Source organism: Cloeon dipterum, chromosome 2 (genome assembly GCF_949628265.1).
Source record: "Cloeon dipterum chromosome 2, ieCloDipt1.1, whole genome shotgun sequence".
Classification (NCBI taxonomy): Eukaryota; Metazoa; Arthropoda; class Insecta; order Ephemeroptera; family Baetidae; genus Cloeon; species Cloeon dipterum.
In genome coordinates this window covers 19,425,192-19,445,798 of record NC_088787.1, presented here as the reverse complement: position 1 = coordinate 19,445,798, position 20,607 = coordinate 19,425,192, and the positions used below count along the sequence as shown (strand labels likewise).

At 42.9% G+C, this 20,607-nt stretch overlaps 1 protein-coding gene across 5 annotated transcripts in view; it reads left to right on the top strand.

Moving 5' to 3' along the window:
• LOC135938091 (acetylcholine receptor subunit beta-like 1) overlaps positions 1-20,607 on the top strand; it is a 36,104-nt gene that overhangs the window by 1,473 nt on the left and 14,024 nt on the right. For all 5 annotated transcript variants that reach the window (XM_065481610.1, XM_065481614.1, XM_065481612.1 and 2 more), the window contains exons 3-7: positions 3,355-3,491; positions 3,824-3,868; positions 8,887-8,996; positions 9,210-9,300; positions 12,262-13,218. In XM_065481610.1, the coding sequence (XP_065337682.1) occupies positions 3,355-3,491; positions 3,824-3,868; positions 8,887-8,996; positions 9,210-9,300; positions 12,262-13,218 (1,340 nt within the window). The remainder of the gene's footprint in view (positions 1-3,354; positions 3,492-3,823; positions 3,869-8,886; positions 8,997-9,209; positions 9,301-12,261; positions 13,219-20,607) is intronic.

Here is a 20,607-nt window from a genome sequence, read left to right as displayed (position 1 = left end):
GCGGCGGCAGCGGCGGCGACGGAACCAGCACAACATGTGCTCCGCTAGCGCGCCCGTTTGCTTATTGATTTGTTTCAACGCTTTATTTGTGCGTTTCTTTCCCCGAATGCATCCCTTGCTGGCTGGGCGCGAATAATTTCCCGGACGAACACTAGCTGCTCTCGCGGTTTCCGTGAAGCGCAATTTAATATGTTGTCGACTTGATGAAAAACGCTCGGGCGGAATGCCGAGAGCTGCTTGCAAGATCGTTGCACAAATCAGCTCGGCGCGGCGATGGAATTTCCAAGCGCACACACACACACACAGGGGAAAAGAAAATTCCGGGCCTCCGCGCTGTCAAAGGGGCGCGTTTGTAGATTTGAAAAATTCCACGCTCGCGGCGGCTGCGAGATTCAATCAGGAATTCCGCTGTCGTCAATTTCGGCGGTGCAAAACTGCGAACAACCAGGTCACACGACACTCTTAGCCGTCAGGTTATTAGCCTTGTTTGGCTGCTTTGCGGTCGGTAAAGTCAAACAAGGTTAATCGTCATTACAAAGAGTTTTGAAATCCACCGCACAGCGCACCGAGAAACACTTGAAGAGATCAGACGTGTCCCGCCGCGTCTTTTACCCAGCGCGGATCCCACCTCGGCGAAGCCCTATTCAGCTCGTGTTTTTGCTGTTGTTTATGGTTCGTTTGAACCTCGCCGAAAGAAAAATCGCGGACCGCACCCTGTCACGTGGCTGCCGAGGACCGAGAGCCTCCTGGGCGCTCGAAAAAGTTGCGACTTCAATATATCGTAACTGTTATTGTCGCGGCAGCCCCGACGAGACGCGTCCGAAAGAGTCGCGCGAGAGAGGTTGTCTATCTTGCCAGAGCAAAGGTATTAATCATGATAATGCAGCCGCCGCCGCCGCAGCCACGGGGCTTGTGTGCGACGTCAAGAAACAGCCTCTTCATGGTTTACGGCCTCAGTTTACGAAAAATGGCACGGGGCACTTGAGGAGCGGCCCGGCCGCCCGCCCTCCCCTGCCGCTGCCGCCTGCCTCCTGCCCTCGCAAACTGCTGACTCGGCTGGCTTTTTTGACGCACGCACAATGTGTGCCCTCCAACAATGAACGCGCGCGGCTATTTCCGAAACAATGCCTGCCGTGCAACAATTGAGGCGCGCGCGGTTCTATCGCAGATTTTATCGCTCAACAATGCGGCCGCTGCTCCTGAAATTGAGTATCGATTGATTGTTGCGTGACGTCAAACGCAAAATTGGTGAGTGCCCGCGTTTTTGCGCTCGTCTCCCATCCCGTCCGACTGTTTTCAGCTGCCTCCCGCCCGCCCGCCCGCCGCTTGCTCGCTCGCTCGCTCCCTCGCCGACTAATCAAATATCGCACCTTATTTTTCCTCCTGTCGCTGCCTGCGTGATACTTCCTTCAAATCGTAACGTTGAATGGCACTTTCAATTTTTTCATCGCTTACAATATTGACTCGAAGCAAAGGCTTTGTCAAGATTCATCTGCGATCAGCTTTTTTACCCCCGGCTTCCGGTGGATTCGCGGAATTCTGATTTAAAGAATGGAGGCAATATATACTAAATCCGAAAATTGGCTCAGGTAAATCTGTTAAACACATTTTCTCCAGCGGAAAAAGTTTAATATCCTTCCAAAAACGACTCATGTGATCCGGAGCACCGACCGAGACATGAAAGCTGCAAATTTTCTCTATAGCCTGAGCTGTAAGATTTGGAAAACCGTGTCGCGCTTTCTCAGAAGAAATCGTGACGGCAACAAAAAGACTGCCTCCGTTTGATGTTTTGTGCAGCTTGCCACATTTTCTGTCAACCACCTAAATTTTTATTGCGGCATCTCATTCCCGGTTCTCTCTTTCTCTGGTGCAATATACCCGCCATCACGGAACTGGGGCGCGTTTCTGTTTGCATCGGCCTCGATTCCGAGCGCATGCAGATTTTTCAGCGCCCCTCTGCTCACACACAGCATGCAAATTTTATTGCTACAATCGTCGTTTTGCGCGTCAGGCAAAAACGGAATTTTGCGTTTGTTCCGCCAATATGTAATTTTGCATTTGCCTGATTCAATTTTCAGACGGCAAAGCATTAAGAAATAAAATCGTCTGTTATTGCTGAGCTAAATTTTTGTTAGCTAAGCCAGAATTCGCTTTCGAGTCTTGTTGCCAACTCGGCTGACATATTTTGGATCTCGAATAAAGCGCTATTTTTGCCCGTAGGCGTTTGCTACACCGCCCAAAGGGAAAGTAAATAGAGATCAGACGTCGCTGGAAATATCAAGTTTCACCGCTACGTTGTGTATGTTTGCTAATCGCTGCTCCATCTGTGTTGTAGACTATATGCGTATGATCTTTTGACCTGGAACTTATGTTTTTCACTCTTAAATATCGGTCTAGGTACAAGGGAAAACGATATAAATGTAAAAAGTGTTTGATTAGTCATTAATATTTATATAAAATAATTTCAATATACATCTGACAGTGCCTTATTCACTGCAAAAGGGCACTGACATGGCTTGAAACGGGTCTTTACGGGGCAACAACTGTAAACATTTTTGTGTATTGTTGGAAAAGACAGTGCTCGTAGCTTGATTAGCATACAAACTTTGGAATCGATTTTCTCAGAAATTTAAAGGGCATCCCTAGAAAATTGTAACTCTATCAAATTTTAGAAAATATTAAGGGAAACGATAGGAAATAATTTTCAAAAATTTTCTGTTTGGATCTACTGAGACCATGGTTTGACAGAAAAAATATTTTCTTTGGATGCCTTCGAGGAATTTAATCTCAAATTTCTGTCTTTAAAACAAAATATCAAAATCTTTCTTTCTACAAATGCATTTAGTCCGTTTTAATTTATTTTTATTTTGGAGGGATAAGCTGTGACCAGTGCGTGACAAAGTGCCTTTTTATACAGTCACCTGCCACAAAAGGAAGACATAATTAACGAAAGCCAAGTGCGCGCGCGAAGTTTAAGAAGAGCAATAATCGTTAGGCGATGTCAAAAGGATGCGCGCATGGCGGCGTCTCCGCGCCATCCGCCCAGCAGCCCGCCCGCCACAATGATGAAAAGAACAACATCTCGAGGGCAATCCGGCGTAAATGGCGCATTATGTGTGTGTGTGCGCGAGGCGCGCGCGTGCCTCGCACCTGCTCCGATTGCCGGCCGTAAACTGGTGATTAGCAGCCCGCCGCGCCGCCATATCTGCTGCCTCATTCCGCTGCGCGAGAGGGCCCATAAACGCAATTAAAGAAGAGCAGCCGCGCGCGATCGATCCCTGCCAGCGCCGAATTTTCATTTTCTGTCCAAGAAGTACGACGTGTTTATTTATTTGTGCGTCTCTCTCCCGGCAGGCTATTGCTCAGAGGACGAGGAGCGGCTGGTGCGAGATCTCTTCAGAGGCTACAACAAATTGATCCGGCCGGTTCAGAATATGACGCAGAAGGTGGACGTCAGATTTGGCCTCGCATTTGTACAACTAATCAACGTGGTGAGTACCCCCCCCCCCCCCAAGCAGCTTTTCAATCATCAAATCCATCCCTAAAATTAAGAGGGTTTGAATCTTTCATCAAAAAATGGTTTAACAAACAACAAATCAAATAAACACTCTCCTATTGGTTTTAAAATTACAATAAGCCCAGTTTGTTGGTGTTAAAATTTTAAAACTGAATTTATCATTTTTTACCTTATATTTTGAGCCCAATGAAACCATCTTTATTCTAAAATACTCTAATTAGATGTTAGTTTTTCACCAGGTTAAAATAACAAATTCTTCTTTAGGAAAGTTATCGAGTTTCTAATTAAGAGTATTCTATGTTGCAGAACGAGAAAAATCAGATCATGAAGTCCAACGTATGGCTCAGATTGGTGAGTATGATTTTCTTTAATATTTTTCCCGTGATTTTGTGAATTTTAAAATAGTAAATGTGCTGTGACAGAACACTTTTAAAATTGAAAAGAACCTGGTTGGAAAATTTTCCCTCTTAGTTTAATTAATACACAAATTGCTACAAAAAATCAAATCAAAATCTACAAATTGGCCAATTCTCTAATAAATTGACACGGCTTGACAGAGTTCTCATGACTTATTTCTAACGTTGTAAAATTTATACGATCAACATTTTTTTTCTGAGCTTCCAATCGTTGGGGGACCATCAAACGAGCACGCATCATGCAATTTGAACCATAGTAAAAATCGCCTTAAACTGCCAAAACCGTCTATGAGCAATGAGAAGGCGTCAGTAAAAAGTCTAATACCATCTAAATGGGCTAGAACGCAAGGAAAAGTTTTTTTGCTCCGCGCTTAGTTTGTCGAAATTTTTACCTGTTTCACATGCGGAGGTAGGTTTCGTTACAAATTTTTAGACCTGTTCAAAAACATGAAGAACTGTCCTCGTTTTGCTTTTGACTCTTATAGATAGTTTCCATTTTCGTGCTAACAATTTTTTTAACATTGTTAAATCATTCAAACATCTTAGCAAAGTTGGAGAAATCGCGTCTTGTTCGTTTTTGTAGAAATTAAAAAAAATAGTTCAGGTTTGTGATTAAAATATTGTTTAATACATTCTCGAAAGAGAAAGGAAATCACCCTTCGTTTTGCACTTTGTTCAACGTTTGAAAAACATAAACAACTCAAAGTTTTCGCTTGTTTATTTTGTAGTTTCTCCTTGAAAAATGACGTATATCTTGACATTTTGTCAAAAACTTAAGATGTTAAAATAAAAATTCTAAATTTAGATAATAAACACGTGATAATTTGGCTGAAATGAAGTCTCAAAAGACCGTCCAAATTGACCCAGAAACCTTCATATACTATCTACGAAAAAAGCTCAATAATAGTGGACTATTTCTCGAAAAATATGTCGAAAATTAACAGCCCCACTCATTTCCAAATATATTTCATTTAAAAGCCGCTTGGAAATCATGAAAACACGAGCTGGATTTATTGGAAATATATTTTACTTCAAGAAACAGTTTATGGGAGAATCTTCGTGTCATTTTTAATTCTAAGCCGCACTAAACCTATTAATGTGTGTCGTTTTAAAGCGCGATTAAAGGGCTGTTTTCAATTAGCTCATCATTTTGAAAGCCAGCTATTTCCGGCCGGAAAAGAGCGTTATGTCTTTGAGAAACAACGAGCCACGCTAAAATAGAGCCGTTCACGCGAACGAACGTTTTAACACACTTGCGCTGCTCAATGACGTGCGGCATGCACGCGACGTGACGACTGAAAACTCGGCCCGTCAGTCCATCTCACGAATGTATGCAACACGCAACAACACACCGGTTGCATACCCATAAACGCGGCGACGCCTGTAAATTAAATTTATTGCAACACTCTCTCACGGCATGGCCTTCTCGTGTATGAGGAATATGCATGCCTCTCGAGACGCACGGCCGAAACCCGTGCAATTAATTTTGTTATTTTCATTAAGGACTTATTGGCCATAAATTTCACCCGCTAAGCTGTCGAGATGTGAAGTTTTATAAGTTCATTTCGCTACGGCACGATAAGCTTGAGCACGCCATCAAGTTCAAATTCCTCGCTCTCATTAAATTATTAAAAATTAAATTACGGGGTTGAAAAGCATATTAATTCTTGTGCTGAAGAATTTTGAACATAATTTTATTATAAAATATACTGCTCATAATTCGGACCTTTTACAAAAATTGCAAGAAACGAAAAGGTGTAAAAAATGGCAATTTTCTAATTCCATAAACTTTTGGGTATGTCTTTAGCACTTCCATTGTAGGGTTGAAAGTGAGGGAGGATTGATCAGATCAAATTTGTATTGTTTTGGTTAACTTCAACGTTTGAATAGATGGGCCAATCGCTTCCAACCAATAAAATATGCATTTTTACTCTTTTGATAGGGTTTCCACCCTTAAATTGCTTCAGCTATTTAAGGAAGGTCGTGAAAAGTCAAATGGTGTGCAGTTTTTGAAAATCTGATGCTTAGAAGCCAAGATTTAATGAAAATTTCGTTTTATTTCTGAGGCGACGTTATCAAAAGAAAAGAGGTAGCAACTAAATCTCGGGTTCTACAAGTCAAACGTACAAAAACTGCATACCTCTTTACTTGTCTGTAGTTCAAATGATGCAATGAAGTGGTTTCACGGTGATTAACACTCAACTCTGTTGTGGGGTGAGGTGCAAATGTTGCAAAAAATGTAATATTATAAAAAATATTGTTTTAAGGTGAAAAAAGGGTGTTTATTATATTTATTATATTCATTTTTAAATTTCGTTTTTTTTACTTGACCTTTGACCTACAAACTTGGAGATAACGTTTATTTTCACGAAGCGATCTCAAAACGGTGTTAATACACGAGAAAATGGGGGGGGGGGTTGAAGATTTCTCAGTGATTTTCACAGTTAAATAGGGCAAGATTGAGCAAAACTATTTTCAGTAAAATATTCAGACCGTAGGCAAGAACTTTATTGCTTTCAGAGATTCCGGCTTAAGGCTTAAGTTATCAACGTAAATAATAATAATAAGCTTTGCTGCCTAAATTAATATTAGCATACAATTAAAACCTATTTCTCTAAGTAATGCTATAAAATATATAATATAAAATTTTATTTTGTTTTATTTTTTGTTTCTAATCATTTAAAATTTATATCATTTAGGAGGAAGTGGGTGGTGAGCCTTATCAATAATTCCCGCAGAGGTATCGCGAGCAGCGCTGATGCTTTGCTTGCTTGCGTGCGCCCGGCGTGTTAGCGGGGCAGACCAAAATTAATTTGAAACTCGCTAGGTTCAGCCACAAGTGCGGCGAACCCTGCTCAAATCCTTGCACCGGCAATTACCTTGATGACTGCAAGCGAGCCAAGCGACTCATTTCTTGCGTCACTTCTCTCTCTCTCCCTTATACATAATGGTCGCTCGCACGCGAATTGTTTGCTGTCACAGCGCGCGCCGCATCAATCATTCTGTTTGCCGCTGTTATTTTCACAAACTCGTCGTCGTCCACCACCTACCAGTGTAGCCTTTAGCTCCGACAACAATTAGTTACATTCAATACCATGCAACAGACAAAGAGCAGCAAAATCAAACTCTGATCTAATAGCTTCCTCCAGTTTTTGCCAAAGCGGCAGTTTTTCTGCCTCAAAATGAATAATTTTGTCTTGCTTGCGTAATATTTATCAATTCAATGGCAATAGTAAGGAAATTTAGTCAGTAAATAAATTAATTTTAGCCTTCATAGTAATTATTGCACTTTTTGTTACTTCTGCAGAGAAATTTAGAACACCCCTTTCTGCAGCGCAACACATCGTTCGCTTTTTCTTGTCAAAAATTTTATTTCGACCGAGAATTCCACCAAAATTGAAGAAAAACTGGATTTTTAGCAGAACAAGACAACACGTCTCTTAGGTAGACTTAAGGAAAGGATGAAAATTAAAATAGGAGCTGCTGTTGCTGTTTTATTTTCGAAGCTCCATAGATAATTGCCAGTAAACTTGTGATATTCTTGCTAATTCTAGTATTTTTAATTTGGTGCTCGAATACTTGCCAAAAAAATCAATGGTTTTACTGACTGCAATTGTCTTCACTTGAATAGAAATTTCAGGAAGATTTTAGCATTAAAAAATAGTTACTTCAATAGGACTTTATTTATGGCCAAAACCGACTTAATCGCTAAAATTTGCACTAAAGGTTTGCTTCAAATAATCGACTTGTCGGAAAAACAGTCAATGTTTTATTTGTGCGAAAATTGACCCTCCGGTCGAGGTTTATACCGACGCTGACTCTTCATAACAATTCTTGCAATTTATATGAATTGCCAAAGAATCAAATTTTAAAATAAATAAATGCACAACTCTAATATAAGTGATTTTATATAGTTGCATTTTTCCACTTGGAAAATAAATTAATGCAAAATTTGAGTGATCCGGCTTGTTCTCTAAAATTGACCATTATTGGCTGCATAAATTGCTAAAAGTCTTGCAAATCAAAGGTTCTGTTTTAAAATAGTTATAAATTATATCTTTCAATCAGCATTGCATTTTCTTACCGCCCGGTTTTTCCCCACTGTATTCTATCGGGTTTTTATACCAATTTCGCAAGAAATTAATTTTTCTAATTTTCCACCGCAAAAATTGTTGCTTCGCAGAGTTCCTGCCCTCAATTTCACCAGAATTTTCTGTTTCAAAGATATATAGCTCAGGTCGAGCTCATAGGCAAATGACTAACAAATTATTTGAAACTTAAGTGCACACATAATGCTGGCGAGTTATCGGTAAAAATATATTAAAATAAACCAAAAAACCGAACATTGCAATGCATTTTTCCAAAACTTGCGAGGTTCTTGCAACCCTGAGCTCTAAATCTTTCAATAAAAATTCATCTTAATGGGGAAGGAGATGCATTTGCGATTTATGAAAATAGTTAATTCCTTCAAAAAGATGTTAAAACAAATTCAAGAAAAATTACTGGTTGGAGGACAAAATTTTGCTTGTACGGCCAGGAATACTCACATGAATTTTGAAAATTGTGCAACGAGATCAATTACAGAATTAATTGGAGAAATGGTTTGATTAATTCTGTTATTGAACAATTTTTAATTCCCCGGCCGAACAAGAAAATTAAAAATTGCTCGTCCAACCAGGAAATTTTTCCAATTTGTTTGAATCTTTTTCATTCTTACTCAGTCTAGGCAATATTCTACAACCTCCCAAACGAACAGCTAACATTAGAATATCAAAATCGATTTTGCATTATGTATTTAATTAAACAAAAATTTATTCGATTCAAATTGTTTTAAGCGGCAATGAAATTTGCGCAGTGTGATTTGCATGGTGCGTGTTTTCGGCTTAATTGCCGTTTACGCGGCACGAAATGTGTGGTGCTTACTTACCGAGGCGTACCTGTGTGTGTTTCTAGGTCTGGACGGATTACCAGCTGCAGTGGGACGAGGCAGATTACGGCGGTATCGGAGTACTAAGACTTCCTCCAGACAAAGTTTGGAAACCAGACATTGTACTCTTTAACAAGTGAGTATATGCGCCTCGACCGGCGACAAGGCGGGTGCGCGCATCGGACCCTCTCCCGGGAGTGCCAGCCAGCACTTTCCCGAAATTACTTTTCCTCTTCTTTTATGACACTCTTAGACAAAAAAGCAAGCCCTCCTGGCCGCGTGTGCGTCGGGAGGCATCTGACCTGATGAAATATTCACGCGTGAATTTCGGTGTGTTCGTGTGTTTCAGTGCTGATGGTAATTACGAAGTTCGTTACAAGTCCAACGTGTTAATCTACCCAAATGGGGAAGTTCTGTGGGTTCCACCTGCCATTTACCAGGTGAGTAGGAAAAACACACGCCGAGGCAGCCGCACAAGTTGCAACGCGCTTCTTTCGCTGCTCTACTTTTCTTCACGTCTCACGCCACCGCGTAGAAGAGAACGAGAATAGTGTGTGTGCATGTGTGTATGTATGTGAGTGTGTGTGGTTGAGTGGGAAAGAAACGGTGCCTCGGAATAATCTGCTTTGCGATTTGTGTTTTTCGTCCTGCTGCCGTCGCCACCGCCGTAATTATGCGCATAAATTTCGGCTAGCAACTTGTTATAATTTCACACTCGGAGCCCACTCTTTGTTTCGCCGCGAATTTTCCGACTGATCGACTTTTCCAAGCAAACTGCGCCTGTGCGACTTTTTATCTTCACGTTCGGCTGCACATTCTGCACTCGACGATTAATAATTCCGATGCATTGATTTATTAGTAGTCGCCGAGCAACGGGTAACTTTCTTCTCGAATATATTAGAAAATTAATTCGAGATTTATTGCACGTCGAGAAATGAGCAAACTCGAATGCTTTTCTGATCAATGCCCCCATAAACATCGTTTGTCATTGTCTTTGCAATTGAATTAATTACTGTAAAACTCTGCAGCGCAAAATATCAAATTCCATAGTTTACTTGCGAAGGATCAGATAGCGGCGATTATTCTGCTCGTTCAACTGATCCCCATTTCCTTCCCAAGGGTGCCTAGCAATAAATAATAGGGGTCCTTCGGGCTGTGGTTTTTCAGATCTGTGTGCTTTTCCTAATCCTCGAGCAGGCCGATAAAAGCATTAAAAATAATTAAGTGCCTGGATGGGCGCGGCCGCAGGGCTCCCTAACCGCGAAGCTGTATATAAATAGTCAGCTTTGTATCACCTTTGACCCTAAGTTCCTGGCGCTCAAACGACCCCCGTGCGTCAGTCAAATTCAAATTCTAACTCGAATTTAAAAATCGAACTTTTCACCCAAATTCAGTTTCATCGAGCTTCCCTAGCGGCCATGAGGATGTAATGAACCGGGGTGATTTATTTTTTAATCCATTATTTTCTTTATTAGTATATTATGCTCCAAAATAAATCTCACCATGTCATCGTAAAATTGGATCTCATTGTATCATTGTGAGATTTTTTCATTTATTTTTTATTGAGAGTAAATTTAAAACTACACACAGGCCTTTTGTACCGTTTGACGGGTAAATTGATTACAAAGTTTAGCTGAACTGAAATGAATTGAAAGGCTTTAGAATAATTTTGCTGCATATATAAAACAATAAATGAAAATTAACTCTAATGTGTGTTTTTATAAAATTTAAACTACATTTGAACTACATTTATTTTTTGTCCAGACTAGGAAGAACCTTTTTATAAATAGGTTATCAAATTCAATAATGCAAGATCAAATGTTTCTCGATTAAAACCATTCAAATTCAAACACTGGTCAGGGGACATTGAAGAGGATATCGAAGCAGCCTATAAAGCAAAGATCAGGACAAATCTCGGTACCGCTGTTTGGCAGGCAGCTCTGAAAAATCACTGGCCCGTTTTATTGCCTCGCTTGATGACAGGGATTTGCATTAATTATGAGCGCGAAATTATGGCCAAATTTGAAATTCAATACGCGCGCACCTAAAGCGAACACAGTTCAGCTGCTGCATTCGTTTTATGGCTTTGGTGTCCGCTGGGCCGCTTTTATGTGTGTCTGCCGAGATTTGGCACAGGGAATAATAAACTGCAGTACGAAATAGAATCCGCGGGCTGCTGAGTGTAATTTGAATACGCGTTCGTCCGATGCCGGGGCGAAGTTTCGAATTCGTCGCGGCAGCAGGAAAAGTTGGCTTTCGGGTGTCGGTGGCGGCGGCAGCGGCTACACCCTCGACGCGCACGTGTGCATAAACACGGGGGCGAATTAACGACAACGCAAGAGAGAGAGAGAGAGAGAGAGAGAGAGAGTGGAGTGACAGCAGCCATTGTTTGCCCGCCACGCACATTCGGGGCAACTTCGCAACGAGATAGGAGCAGAGAGGAAAGTCGGAGCGCGCTAAACACACCGTTCAGCAGACGCTTTCGAGCCAAACAAATTATTCCGTTTTCGAGTCGAGTGCCTCTTTTTTCCCCGGCTGCACTAAATTTTCCTTCGGATTCGGGCCGCGTGCCAAAATCCAGGGGAGCAGCAGTAATTTTTGCTGCTCGGGGGTTGCGAAAAAAGAAGCGCAAGAGTGTCTCTCTCGCTCTCGCTCGCTCGGCACCAACCCGGTGGTGTGGTTGCTGGGGCTGCGCCGGGCCGGCGAGCGACGGCAAAGAAAAAATTTAGCTGATAGCAACTTGTGCTAGGCTTCCGTGAGCCAGCCAATTTTGTTTGTTGCAGTCTTGTACAAACATACACATTCGAAAGATTGCAACTATCTCGTGCTTTGTTCCCGATGTTTGTCCGTCCGCTCGTCTTTTTCTTTATCAATTTTGGCAGCAAAACAATGATAGTGCTCGTAAACATAACATGTTTTTAATATGTGTGGACAGCTTCTTTTTTCTCGTATTGCATGTGTTTTCTGTTGTTAGTTTAGCTATTTATCACAACTTTTTGTTCCTGCACGGATCAAATGGATTTCAAACTTGAAAAATCATAACGTGTTTCGATTGTTTTTCCCCCTGGAATTGAGATTGAATGCATATTTATTCACTCCTTCATATCTAGTCTCGGCGAGTTGCTCGCAAATGCTTATTCAACTTAAATCTTCAAGCCTAGTTTCTCCTACAAGTGGTTCTTTGAATTTTAAATTTTACGATGTAATGACCTGTTTTTCAGATATAAACCGATTTTAGACTTAGTATCGAGTCCTTTTTAAGTTGTTTTTAATTATTTGCCAATACGAAAACAAGTTTTAACCTTTTCTATCTCTCGTGGTTCAAATTACTGCTTGTTTTTGTTGAAGACTGATTTTAGGAACTGTATTCTCATCGGAAAATGTGTGCTTTTGTGTTGCAGAGCTCGTGCACAATCGACGTAACCTACTTCCCGTTTGATCAGCAAACGTGCATCATGAAATTCGGGTCATGGACTTTCAATGGTGACCAAGTGTCCTTAGCGCTATACAATAACAAAAACTTCGTTGACCTGTCTGACTACTGGAAATCAGGCACATGGGATATTATCGAGGTGCCTGCGTATCTAAATGTGTATAATGAGTCAAACGGTTCGCCCACCGAGACAGATATTACCTTTTACATCATCATACGTAGGAAGACATTGTTTTACACTGTGAACTTGATACTTCCTACAGTGCTGATTTCGTTTTTGTGCGTGCTAGTGTTTTACCTGCCAGCCGAGGCCGGCGAGAAAGTGACACTAGGAATCAGTATTTTGCTCTCGTTGGTTGTGTTCCTTTTGCTAGTCTCTAAAATCCTGCCTCCGACGTCGCTCGTGCTGCCGCTGATCGCCAAATACCTCTTGTTCACCTTCATCATGAACACCGTGTCCATCCTGGTCACCGTGATCATCATCAACTGGAACTTCAGGGGGCCGCGCACGCACAGAATGCCCAACTGGATCCGCGTAATGTTCCTCAGGTATTTGCCTGCCCTGCTCTTCATGCGGCGGCCCAAGAAGACGCGGTTACGCTGGATGATGGAGATGACCAGCATGAACGCGCCGCCGCACCCGTCGTACGGATCGCCCGAGCTGCCCAAGCACATGTCCGCCAAGAGCAAGATGGAGGTGATGGAGCTGTCCGACCTGCACCACCCCAACTGCAAGATCAACCGCAAGTCGAGCGGCTCCGGCGTGCCCGACAGGGAGCTTCCCGGCTCCGGGGTCATCGGCGCCGGCGGCCGCCGCGAGAGTGAGAGTTCAGACTCGCTGATTCTTTCTCCAGAGGCCTACAAAGCGACTGAAGCCGTCGAGTTCATTGCCGAACACTTGCGCAACGAGGATGAATACATCCAGGTAGGACCAAATCTCCTTTTTTACTCTCCGTTTCACTATTTCCCGAAAATGCCAAATTCGCTTAGCTACAGGCGCGAGGGCTGTCCTCGATTTTTTACCTGAGATGCGATATTTTTCGATAAAAAAGACTTTTTTGACAATAAAAAATTAGCTTGAGTACAATTAAGGCTATTTTAAAACTCATTCAAATAATTTTAGCATAATTTTAAATGCGAAAACTCATAAAAAAATCAGAGTTTTTGAGGGCTCCAATTTAAATTCTTATTGTTTTGAGTGTTTTTGCGAGGAAGACGCAAATTTTAAAGCTCTTCTCCGCGAATACGCCCTCGAAATGATGTTTCTACGCACTCTTCGCACGCCGGCCATCCGAATTCGAGAAAATCGATAGAGCCGCTTTTGGCTGAGGTCCCTCCGTTCCGTAGCAGGTTCGGTTCTTTCCCGCGTGTTAAAGCCGTGATAAGGCCACTTTCGGAATTAAAATGCAAATCCGGTGCGGCCCGGCGCGTTTAAATTTCTGCCGGAATTGCAAAAGAGGAGGCGAGCAGTTAGTTTTCTTCTCACCAATCACTGATAAAATGCAGGTTCACTGAACATGAGAAGGGGAAAATTTTCAACTTCATTTTCCACTTGTCAAATCTCTCCGGGCGCCGTGCTTCTGATCGGTGCAAATTTCGAAAGGGTGTGGTATAAAAAAGAATAAATTCACTCTGGCGAGCACAAAGTGTCCCGTAGTTCAGAAAACTTTGCCTCCTACGCCAGCCGCGGCTGCAAAGAGAAAGTTTACAGAAAAAACACGCCCCTTATCAAAATGTGCTTGACGTGGTGGAATCAATCTTTCTCGTTTCTCAATTTCACACCGAGAAATTTCTCGATAAGTCGCATCGTCGGGGGTGCGGGCGGCTGAGTGAAAAATTGCCTTGGCAATCGGCGGCGGCGGCGTCCTTAATAAATTAAAGCGGCTTTTTGCCCGGGAAACACCTTTTAAGTCCGGTTAAGAACCACAAGTTGTGGTCATCGGACTTTTTTCGGCCTTGATGAATGCGTTGCGAGGGTGAAACTGCCGGCCGTGTCACCCCGTTCTGCGGCGCGCAAACAAACACACATTCGCACACACCGCAGCCGCCGCGCCGATGTCCGAGGAAACAAATTCAAGGGGGTGCCAACTTTTTAGCATTCCATAAATTGTGCCAGCCAACCGTGCCCGCCCGAATTAAAATAGCGTGGGTGGCGAATTTTAAACTGACTGTCCGGCCTCACGAAATAAATTAATGTTGTGAATAATTCAAAAAGAAACATTTCAAACCCACAGTCCAGTTGCGGAAGGGAGAAATTTTTCTATTCCGATTATAATAATTGTATGTGTGATTTTTGTCACGTGACAAATCAAATGGCGTTGCGATTGCTTTTATTTATGTTTTGGCAATATGAGTGAGTCCCTCCCACATTCGAGAGCAAATCGTGGGTTTTCCTCGTCTGTGCGGTGTCAGATTCCGTTTTCCCGTGAACATAGAAATAGTAAAGAACGAATTCCCGGCCGCGCTCGCTCGCTTCTAATTCCCAAGCCCAGAGCCAACTGTGGCGGCAGCCGACATTTCTTTTCAGCCTCTTTTTGTTCCTTGAATCGATTGTGAATTCAAATCAGAGCGGCTGGCTGTTTGTGCCGTTTATAACGCAAGATAAAATTCCGTCGAATTAGCTGTGGCGCGGCCGGGCGTTTCGCTGCGAATTCGCAGGCGGCGGCGGCCTGTTTACGCGCTCCACTAAACCAGCTGGAAGTAATTAGAAAAATTAAAGCTTTTTCTGTAATGAGTCTGAAATGCAAAAGATAAACGGCGCAGTGATGCGTTAATTTTGCGAGGACGCGGACCCTTTTCCCACAAACGCCGCCCCCGCCGCTCTGATTAGCAGTCGTGTGGCCGAGTCTCCAGAGCGAAACGGCCTTTGTTCCGTCCGTTGCGACGCTGCTTTTCGCGCTTTCACTGCGGGTCCAGCGCATAAAGAATAGAATTTGAATTCAGAAGCAGCAGGCCGAGTTTAAATGCAAATGACGCCGCACTTACAACTCTGGCATAGAGCAAAGCGGACTCGGCCATAAAGATGGACCACTGATTTGGTCGCGGGAACGAAGTTATCACTTATCAGCTTCATTGCGATTATTTCCTACTCGGCTGATTCCCAATCCTAGTGAATGCTGAAATCATTCCTTGACTTAAATTTTGTGCAGTTTGGTTTACAATACAAACTGCTTGTTTCTTATTTGATAAACTAGACTAGACACAAACCTAACCGCTGAGCAAGGAACTACACATTCTAGAATTTACTGTTTTTCTCATATGTTGACATAAATATTTGATATTTCTGGATGAACTTTTTTTCGATTGGAAGAATATTCAAAAATCTTGGAATCATAGCTAGCTGTGGACTTTGAGCTGCAATGTTCAAGAAACACTGCCCCAACAACACAGACCAATGGGTGTTAAATTTCTGACGGTACTTGGACCGATACAATGCGGGCTTGTCTCGCACCCATACGATTTTACTCCCATTTTTTGCCAAATGGTAGAAAGTCATAATTTAAATTTGGCGAACTAGGACGGTATTTTTCCTCCAGTACCTCACGCCGGCCGTTGCCCTCAAAAACCTTTTTTGCTCTGTCGCCAAGGTGATCCATCCCAGAAAACAATCAATTGAGAATGTGCTGCCCTTGTGGCTCAGTTCGTTGGCAAAATACACCTAACGTTGAACACTTGTTTTATTTATTTATTTATTTTTGTGTCGGTTCCTCTCTTTTGAGATGGGCGACGCCCTGATGGCGAACAAATCGCGTCCCAATAACATTTTAATAGTCTCACGAGCCTTATTGGAGGAAGCCCAGTCCAGAAAAGGACTATCTTTCGTGATGCTGCCCCCGCACCGGGGTCTTTTATTGAACTGCTAGACATTGGTCCCGTGAAATTCATCCACGTATGCTGGAAAGGTTCAAACCAACAAGTAGCGAGGCGGACTGCCAAAAGAATAGACTCGTCAGTGCAATGAGAGAGAAAATTTTGGACGGAAATCAAAATCAGCCCGCATACGACCCCAAAACTTCGCTCGGAATCTCACATTGCAAGTGCACACAAAGTACGCGCTCAACAAAGTTGTTGAATAAGAATACATTGAAAAATCATAACGTTATTTTTTCCTCGACTTGGAGCTTCTGGGATTTGCCCTTTTATGAAAATATGAGGTGGTTTGAACTTAATACATTTCGAAAGGTGCAAGAGCAGTGGCACCGGAAGCTGCAAAAATTTGGGGGGCCAAGTCGATTAGAATAATGACGAGGAAAACGCGCGCACGGCCCGTCGGGTGCACGGAAGAGCATGCTGGAATCGCGGGGGCAGCGTTGCATAATCATGGCTGTCGGCGTTTGTCGCGCCAAGATTTGCTCTGAATGCCAGACATGCACTCATTATGCACGAGAATGGAGTTTGTTTTTAAATACGGTTGAGCCCGGCCTGCCTGGCTGGCGTCTATACATATGACGAGGTGTATTGTCATGGCATGTGCCGCGCGCGCTGCTTTGAAACGGGGATGCAGCATAGCCCGCCGAGTCGGGCCGGGGCGAAGTGGGTGGGTGGTTGCAGGTTCGTCTGCTGCACCGCCGAACAGCTCGCTAATAAACCTCTCCACTCAATGCACACTACTTTCCACCATTCGTGCCACCGCTCTTCAAACCCGTCCATTGTAATTTGCCTTAATCAGCGCCGCCGCCGCCGCCAACGACGGCGATGGCGACGACGTCTCGCTTGCTAGGCTACGTGTCTGCGGCATTTTTCTTTCCACTGCCGGCCGGACCCCCCACGTCCACGTGCGCGCTAGGCCCATCCGCCCCGTTGAGGTGTGCTTTCTGTCTGTCGCACTTTGTTGGCAAGAGCTGCTCTGCTCTTATGCAGTAGCACCCCGACCCCGCTCCGTCGGCCTTGCCAGACACTTTGCCCGAGCAGTCGCCCCGTGTTCGAGCTGATTGGCAGCAAAAAATCAACGGAATTCATTATTGATTAAAAAGAGCAGCTCCGAGTTCTTGGAGAAGCGCATGACCTGATTTCGGGTCGTTTTTTGCAAACGGAAACTTTCAAAATGCTGAATAATAATTCGTGTTCAATCGGGAGACGAAAAGGACAACTCTACGTTTTTATATTAAAAATGCACTTTGATAATCCTCTTTTGACATATATTTATATCAAAAAGAGTTTAAAATGACCTATTTCATTGCCAAATAAATTAGGAATGGGTAACTCAAACTAAGAAAATAATGTCACACATGCGTAATGTACAAACAACTGTTTCGGCACATTCATGACTCGGATCAGTAGTATTTATTCTTCAAAACAAATTCTAACCACAGTTTAAGCTGCAGACTGTGGAAAGCTTTGAATCAATGGTCGTTGAAAACGTCCGACTGCACTCATCTCTGAGAGCACAAACGAAAAGAGAAATGAGTGACGAAATCTTATCAACTCCTAGCACCCACAAAAAATTCGCCAAGCCTAAAACTTCTCATCAAATGTTTAGACATTTCGAAGAGAAATTCTGCTATGTATATAACGAAAATATAAACTCCCGTGTACCTGCATGAAAGCTACTAACTGCTGCCCAATCAAGTGGATTTAATTTCAAATTGCCTTTTCCTTTGACAAATAAGGTTTACACTGTTCAATTAAAAAGAAAAGAAATGATATTATATTTTGGGGGACCGTCTAAATGGCGGGCTCATTTCTCATCTATTTTACTATATATCTATTCCCCTTGTCTTGCTATGGATTTATTTTTATTTTATGAGTTTCCTATGGATAAAAAGTTATTAAAACTGAAAACTTTCTGAAAAAAAGATAGCTGACTATAGCAAGTATGATGAAACCTGATACCTATACAGTTGTACACTTTCCAGTGTTTAATAAATGCATCAATCAAAACTGAAAATTTTATAATAATACCTTTAAAGAAAAAAGTAGAAGGCAGTAGGTTATCTGAATTTAAACGTTCGGTCACAACAAAATCTAAAGGAGTTTTGGGACTGCGTAGGTATATAAACTGAAATAGAAAATAGTGCACTTTGTATGGGAGCAGGATCGGCCACTATCGACGCATAAATCCTTGGTGAAATAACAATGCGAACGGCGCAAATCCGGTGCGTGTGGAAAGGCACACACACGCGCAATATTCAGAGACACGTGTCCGCATCTTCCACTCGTTTTAACCGCAATTTCCATTTACACGGTGAATCCCATTCAAGCCCCGGCTCTATAAGGTCTGCGAATAAGAGGGCTGCAAGTACACATAAGACGGGGCCATAAATTGCGCGGCCAAACGCGTGGCAAAAATCGACAATTGCAAACGCCCGGCCCGGCCCGGCCGAAAACCCCTTTTAAGCCGCGTGCCAAATATTTGGCGTGCAAATCTTTTTCTTCCTATTCAGCTGCTCAAGCCTCTCGAGCGCGGAGGCGGTCGCTATAATGATACACGCATGTAAAATTCAAAGCCAACCTGCGAAAACTGTCCCGCGAAAAAGCGACTGTGGCGAACGATTCGATGCGTGTGCACGCTAAACGGCCGTAAATTCGGCCAACATCCTTCGCACGTCGCCCGCGGAGCCCCAGCCGGCGCAAAAAGCCCCCGGCGGAGGGTGCCGGCCGCACCCGGTCGCCCGTCCCGCGTTCGCGCAGCATGCGATATTTAGCGGGTACTTTGAGTCGTCGCTTGCTTGCTCGCTCGCTCGTAGCCTAGCTCGAATTTAAATTCATAGTCGTGAGGGCTAGATCGGCTGGTGAGCCCCTTTATATTTCATGCCGAGCTGGGGGGACATTGCGCTTGTCTGAACTGCGCTCGAAGATCAGCATCTCTCTCTCTCTCTCTCTCTCTCTCTCTCTCTCTCTCTCTCTCTCTCTCTCTCTCTCTCTCACTGGAGCTCGCCAAGTCGGATCGATACCTGCTTGCCTGTGCCTGCTGCTACTTTTGCCCGCTCTTCCCTTTCCGCGGACCCATAAAATCCACATACACACACACGACGCGGGGCCCCAGCGTATCAAAAAAGCAGCCAGCACCAAAACAAACACTATAGCTATCGCAGTTTTATTGGGGCCTCGAATTCCCAGCGACGCTTATGAAAGATTCGAGGGACGGGTGGACTCCGGATGCCGCCCGCCGTCCGCGCACCCTGCCTGCGCACTTGGCCCTTTGTTTACCCTGCATTGAGGCCAGGGTTCAACCTGAATGTTATTTGTTTTTTTTTTCGAAAATCTCGCAGATATATTAAAAAAATAACGCAAATTGTTCGTTCTGTTAGATCGAAGTGTTATTCCGTCTCTTGCATTTTTTAACTGATTAATACTTATTTCCTTGAAAAACCATTTTGGACCGATTTCCTGTGCCCCACTTTCAACAAGCAAATCGTCAAGCAGCGGCTGGCTGTGGCTGGCTGGGCGTGTGTTGTTCGCCGCCGCCTTTTTCCTCCTCGCCACGACCCCTTTCTCGCTCTATTTTCGCTGCTGCTGCGCTGGTGGGTAACGCTGCAGCACCAGAAATTTGCTTTGACGCTGCAACTTTTTCCCGCCGTCACCTCGGGAAAGTGCTTTTTAATTGCTTTGATTCGGTTCGAGTGTGCCGAATTTCTCAGTGTCAAATGCACTGGAATACACCCTTTTCCAAGTTGGAAATTTGAATGGAGTCGAAAATGCGGGAAGGGAAAATAACAAGCTCAACGGCGGCTATTTCAAATGCACTGCGTCCAAAAGGTGTTTGCGTGAAAAACATAAAATTTTGATATACATCCAAATGACACAAAAATATTTTGAAATGGAATTATTATTCTTCTCGTTTATTCTTGCTTTATTCATATTATACAACAAAATACAATAAGATAACAATAAAATAGAATAAATTATCAGGTCATACACAGCAAGAAAAGGGCAAACAGTACTAGCGAAAAATTGCTAAAACGATCCATCAATGGGGATATCACGCCGCACTGAGCCGCAAAATATATTTTCTATTACTTCTTGTTTAAAAATTCAAAGTAAATTAAACAGCCAAATTTTATGAAAAGATCATTCTTCGAAACTAACAAAACAACATAGGCTTGAATAAATTGATTTATGATCGCAGGAACTCATTCTGCTTTTAGTGAACAATTTGTTTGAAAATCCGATAAAAAATTTAAAGCAAAGTAACTATTAAAAATAAATGAATTTTAAAATATTTTTCATCACACCAAGACTTAGTCTTGTCATTCGTTGTATCGAAAATATACGCAAATAAATACAATTCCAATTCCAATTCCAATTCTGTCCCCTTTTTTAGCAGAGTACAGAGATCATATATATTGTCCAAATAAGTCATTTAAAACTATAA